General features: G+C 36.4%; 1 protein-coding gene across 1 annotated transcript in view; it reads right to left on the reverse strand.

The window, feature by feature from the left end:
* Positions 1–342: 342 nt before the first annotated feature.
* The window catches only part of LOC107554690 (mediator of RNA polymerase II transcription subunit 12), a 53559-nt gene continuing 47951 nt past the window's right edge, over positions 343–5950 (reverse strand). The window contains exons 40-43 of the mRNA XM_016237274.1: positions 5182–5335; positions 3355–3573; positions 2517–2598; positions 343–662 (exon numbers count right to left, since the gene is read on the reverse strand). Of these exons, the coding sequence (XP_016092760.1) occupies positions 625–662; positions 2517–2598; positions 3355–3573; positions 5182–5335 (493 nt within the window). The 3' untranslated portion in view covers positions 343–624. The remainder of the gene's footprint in view (positions 663–2516; positions 2599–3354; positions 3574–5181; positions 5336–5950) is intronic.

Below are 5950 nucleotides of genomic sequence, written 5' to 3' on the forward strand. Positions count from 1 at the left end.
CATTAAAGCATGTCAACATATTCTGTTACACCAAATAATGATCTTTAAAATAGCATCATATGACCCCTTTTAACTTTCGGATGAGACATGAAGGACGAGAGTGTGGGTTGGAAAGAAGAGCGCTGGGTCTTGATTTGGGAGTGTTGTTTAGTCGTCTAGAGAGGAGAACGGTGAAACAGACGACTCCCCAAAAAGATGAGTCAAAATCGTAATGAATTCTTGAACCTTAGCATGATTTAATGCAGTAATCAAATATAACGATGCTGTTGGGGTTGCACAGAAACTGAAGCAGACCGTGATTTAAGGTCACACGCTATACAATGTACGACAAGGCATAAAAACTGACATGATTTTTTTTTAATGAGAAACACACGGAACTGAAAAATTGTACAAATTGAAATAAAATTAAAAAGGTTGCAATATTCTTATAATTTCCTGTACTTCTTTTTACATAAACTCTTCCATGGTTCACCTCGGAATGAATCCTCTATGACGTTCAGAAATACATGTCTACACGACTCTACTTCAGATTCTGTTCTTCTCTCAGAAAGCTCCGTGTAGCAGAGAATCCGCTAACGTGGACACAACTACTCTTTACCACTGGTGAAATGCATTCAGACGCTCTCAGAAATAGGAGTTGGTGTTCTGTCCAGGTTGAGTACCTAGGGAAAGAAAAACGTCATTTCAATAAAGAAAAAGGACAAATGTTTAAATATTGATGACTTTGCATTGATAAAGAACAGCACTAAGAATGAAATCAATTAAATATAAAAAGTATGAATTTAGAACATACTAGGGTTGCCCCCAAACTAGAGATTTTTCTAGTCGACTGGTGGCTTAAACGACTACTAGCTGCATGTTTATATTAATTTGAATACTTACATATAGGGCCCTATGATTTCCACAATGCAGAAAACATGGACGGAATTGCAAAATCCAGTCATAAAAATAGATTTTTTTGTATAACGCGAAATGTCACAGAATTTGCCAATTTTTGAATAAATCGAATCAGAATGATTCTGTGAACATTAAACCGCAAAAAAACGATTTAAATATGAATCCTGCACGTCTCTGAGTGAATTAATGGCACAGATTTTCTATTTAATTCAAGTGAGCTTCATTGGCATGACTTGCACAGCATTGCCAAAACACTGACATATAATACACAAAGAAACGAGTCACTTCATAAGCATCTGATAGTTTAATTTCAGAAAAACTATCGTCATATCATATACTCACAGAAACTTAAAGGTCTTCTCGGCAACTCGTCATAATAAAAGTTAAGTTTAACTTGATAAAATTGTGACAGAAATATTTTACTTTTGTACAACAGAATGTATTCATTAATACTACTACTAATAAGATGGTTATTAAAACTTTATTTTTTAAGGAATAATCACACAATTTTAATAGCACACCTGTTGTGCAGCACTTTGTTTGCCAAAAACTGGAAGGGTTTCATTTTCATTGGATTACAAGAAGAATTAAATGAATGTTTTATGCCTTCATTTGCTTACCAGGACAAAGAAATTGTAAAATAAAACATTGCATAGAATAAATTGCTATTAAAAAAGTTTTATGATTTCAAGACAATAGCTTTTGATTAAAAAAACTTAAATGTAACCATTGAAGTGATATATATATATATATATATATAAAAATAAAGATTTTGGGAAAAAAATTAAATGCATTTCATTTCATAGGGCCCTATATATACTTACGGAGCCTTTAATATATAGCCTATTTTGCACTCAAGCACACACATATGCAAATGTAATTACTGAATGTGTCGGAAAAAATAGCAAGGCGATATTTCAATTATTTATTAATAAACTAGTGTTGCTGACTTGCCATCTCCACAGTACAGTGACGCACATTTAAGAAAGAAATGCACATTTCATATGGATTACATAATTTGTTTTCGATTTGTAGACATTTCAGCTTTCTATACATTTCTAATGTCTGTGAGGCAAGTAACTTATACACGGAGTTTCATTCATTTTTGTGACACGCTCCAGTTGAGTTTTATTTTGCTGCTAGACTTGTTGACCGAGATGGTTTAATTTACTTTACCAAAAGTTTTGTTGACATTGTGAGTGCATACATATAAAAGTAGAACCTTTACACTTTCAAGTGATGTATTACTCTGATCTGCATGAGCAAAAATTACAGCATTTTTTAAGTTGTCTCCACCAGAAAACAATGCCAGTGCAGTCGCATGTTAATAGCTTTCACTCAAACACTTGGATATGTGCCAAATAGCACACATTTATCTAGGTTAACGTTACAGTGAGCAGCTGAGTTAAGTTGCTACTAACATATTTCACTTACAAATCATAAGCCAAATTTGATTAACATTTAGTTGACTATTAGGGGACAGCCCTGCAAGATGTTGATATTGTCCAATCTCCTGCCATGAGCATTTGAACACTTTTGGAGGTCAATGTATATAAAGCAAAAACACAACAGTGTGTCATGTCTGCTTGAAACGGAGTAATGTAAATATTGAAGCATACTTGAGAGCTGCTGCTGGAGCTGTCTGACCAGTGCTGCGGTTTGCTGCTGCTGCTGGGTCTGCTGCATGCCTTGCCGAGGGAACTGAGACAAAATACAGAAGAAAAATATTCAGAATGTCCAAAAAGTAAAGCAATAAGCCACAGAAGCTTCTAGAACTGTTTTATAATGTCTATCTACTAGGGCTGTGACAATAAATCAATGCATCGTGAATCGAGAAATGATTCTGCATCAATTCAGAGATTTTCCAAATGCATGGCGATTCTCTCTTGAATCGATTCTGAGCTTAGTTTGTAACAGCAGATGGCACTGCGTGCTTTAGAAACAGCTGTACTCTGCTTGCTTACAATTCCTTGCACATGCACCACCTGAACCTAAATAATCATTCATACAGTTCAAAAAATGAAAATTCTGTCAAGATGAACGAAGGCCTTATGGGTTTGGAACGACACGAGGGTGAGTAATTAATGACAGAATTTAAATTTTTGGGTGAACTAACCCTTTAATCTCACGTCTTAAAAGCATAAAAGCTGAGGTGCAAGTACATAACCCCTTACATGACTCAAGCACAAGCGCTCTTCTTCGTGAGCATTTAGGTGTGCATTTAGGGCTTCGATTTTTTTTTGCCCAGCCCTAGGTGTGCAGTTAAAAACTAGCCTAGAGCGCCGTTTGCTGTTAAAAACTAAGCTCAGAATCGATCCCAGAGAGAGAATCGCAATGCATTCCGATAATCTCAGAATCAATCCACAAAATCGCGATGCATCGATTTATTGTCCCAGCCCTACCATCTACCCATTTGTGTTCCAGTACATGGTGCATTTTAAAAGTACATGGTCTCACCATGGGCTGCATCCCCAGGGCCTGAGCGGGAGGCTGGGCTGCTGCCACCTGCTGCTGTTGAACCTGCTGCTGCTGAACCTGCTGCTGCTGAACCTGCTGCTGCTGAACCTGCTGCTGAGGCTGAACCTGCTGCTGCTGCTGAACCTGCTGCTGCTGCTGAACCTGCTGCTGCTGCTGCTGTTGCACTTGTTGCTGAACCTGCTGCTGCTGCACCTGCTGCTGTAAGACAAACACACAAATACAATAGCATTTCAGGTGAATCGTTGGAATTTAGGCGTTACGTGAAATGTGCAGTATCCCACAATGTAGGGCTGGGCGATATGACCTAAAATCAAAACCTCGATTAATTGAACACTTTACCTCGATTACGATTATTGAATGATTTTTAATTTATTTTTTTCGGTCCTCATGGTTCATTAAAGGTTTGTACTGTAAATATACTCCACTATTAAGGGTGGGATATTTTTTTCTAATGAAAGAGTGCATTATCTTTGTGATTTTAAAATAATTGAAGGAAACAAAGTATTTGTGGTTATTTGTTGAATATTTCAAATCAAAGCTTGCTTGAAATGAAGATGTCTTATGAAAAAAAAAGTCATGAATGACAAAATAAATGAATATTGCCATGCCAAAAGTAGAAAATAACAATTATCTCTTGCAAACAAAATACATTTTAAATACTGTCATGCGAGAAGTAGAAAATGACTTGTCTCTCTTGTAAATTAATATTATTTTAAATAATGCAATGTGAAAAACTGAAAATAATAACTTGCATCTCCTGTAAATAAATGTTTTAAATAATAAATGTAAATAGAGCACTGCTGAATAAGAGAAAGAGCAGGGCACCATCTCAGTGATCTAACTATTAAGGGTGGGATATTTTTTTCTAATGAAAGAGTGCATTATCTTTGTGATTTTAAAATAATTGAAGGAAACAAAGTATTTGTGGTTATTTGTTGAATATTTCAAATCAAAGCTTGCTTGAAATGAAGATGTCTTATGAAAAAAAAGTCATGAATGACAAAATAAATGAATATTGCCATGCCAAAAGTAGAAAATAACAATTATCTCTTGCAAACAAAATACATTTTAAATACTGTCATGCGAGAAGTAGAAAATGACTTGTCTCTCTTGTAAATTAATATTATTTTAAATAATGCAATGTGAAAAACTGAAAATAATAACTTGCATCTCCTGTAAATAAATGTTTTAAATAATAAATGTAAATAGAGCACTGCTGAATAAGAGAAAGAGCAGGGCACCATCTCAGTGATCTTGTCCTGTCATGCTATATGTGCAAGTATTTACTCTAGGTTCTTACTGGCCGTTCACACACAACGCGTCTTTGCATCTAAACCCGCGATACGCAGCGCTCAGTAATGGTTTAAAAAGAAAAAAGCGCAGCACAGAACATATCTATGGTGCAGAATGCCTACTCCACCATGTTGCCGTTAAATACAAAATGGGGCATGCTAACTTGCTACTGTAAACAAAAGCTCACAACGCTTGCCCCGCCTCCGGGGTCTTCTGATTGGTCCACTGTTTTGGAACTGACATTGATGAGCGGCGCTGCGTGTAAAAGTTGAAATATTTTGAACACGCCACTCACGTGTGAGACGCTGCAAAAGATGAGAGCGCAGCGGTCATACACAAATGTATAGCGCCGACTACACAGGCGGTAGTAAGTTTTTAAGGGGAAAGTATTAACAGGATTAAAATACTGAAATAACCGACATGGGAAAATTATGTTGGTTTCGATTTCTTTTCGATTAATCGTCCAGCCCTACCACAATGCATTGGGGTGTGTGGTGTACGTACTCGGAGAGCTGGATGCTGTCTGATCAGCTGCTGCTGTTGCTGCTGCTGCTGCTGCTGCTCCATCATCTGATTGGATATAATGTTGGGGTGCATGCCCTGCGCTCCCAAGTGACCTTGACCCAGGCCGTGCATCATAGACTGCTGCATGGACTGATGGGAAAACCTGAAAGATGGTGAAAGTTGAGCTGATTTGTTTTACACTCCTTCAAAGTAGGGTTGTGCAGTATAACATTACTAAATGAGTATGGGGTAACACTTTAGATTAAATGCGCAGTATGTAATATTGATAACTAGTGGTTGAAATGGGAACTGCAGTCCAAATTCAAAACATTGGAGAGAGTTGGTTCTCCCACCCCACCCAAATGTAAATATTTTCAAAATATATACTGCATGTGTGTGTATTTATATATACATAATAAATAAACACAGCACACACGCAGATATATTGTAAACAAAAACTTTTATTTTGGATGCGATTAATCGCGATTAATTGTTTGACAGCACTAATAATAATATAATAAATCAGGAAACTAGATGAGGTAAAATAAACCATGTGTAAGAGTTGACTTTCTATTGATTTGTGGTGCAATAATTCTAATGATATTTCTCAAATCACAACAATCATGATCGGTAATCGCAAATTAATTTTAATTATAATTTTGATCTTCGACTTTTACGGTGGGTTGCACCAACAAGGATTAAATTAAGCAAAGTTTAGAGCTAATCAAGGATTTGTTGATCTGGGTTTTATTTTAAATCGAGTTGTGTTGCACCACTT

Source organism: Sinocyclocheilus grahami, unplaced genomic scaffold (assembly GCF_001515645.1).
Source record: "Sinocyclocheilus grahami isolate Dianchi unplaced genomic scaffold, SAMN03320097.WGS_v1.1 scaffold510.1, whole genome shotgun sequence".
Classification (NCBI taxonomy): Eukaryota; Metazoa; Chordata; class Actinopteri; order Cypriniformes; family Cyprinidae; genus Sinocyclocheilus; species Sinocyclocheilus grahami.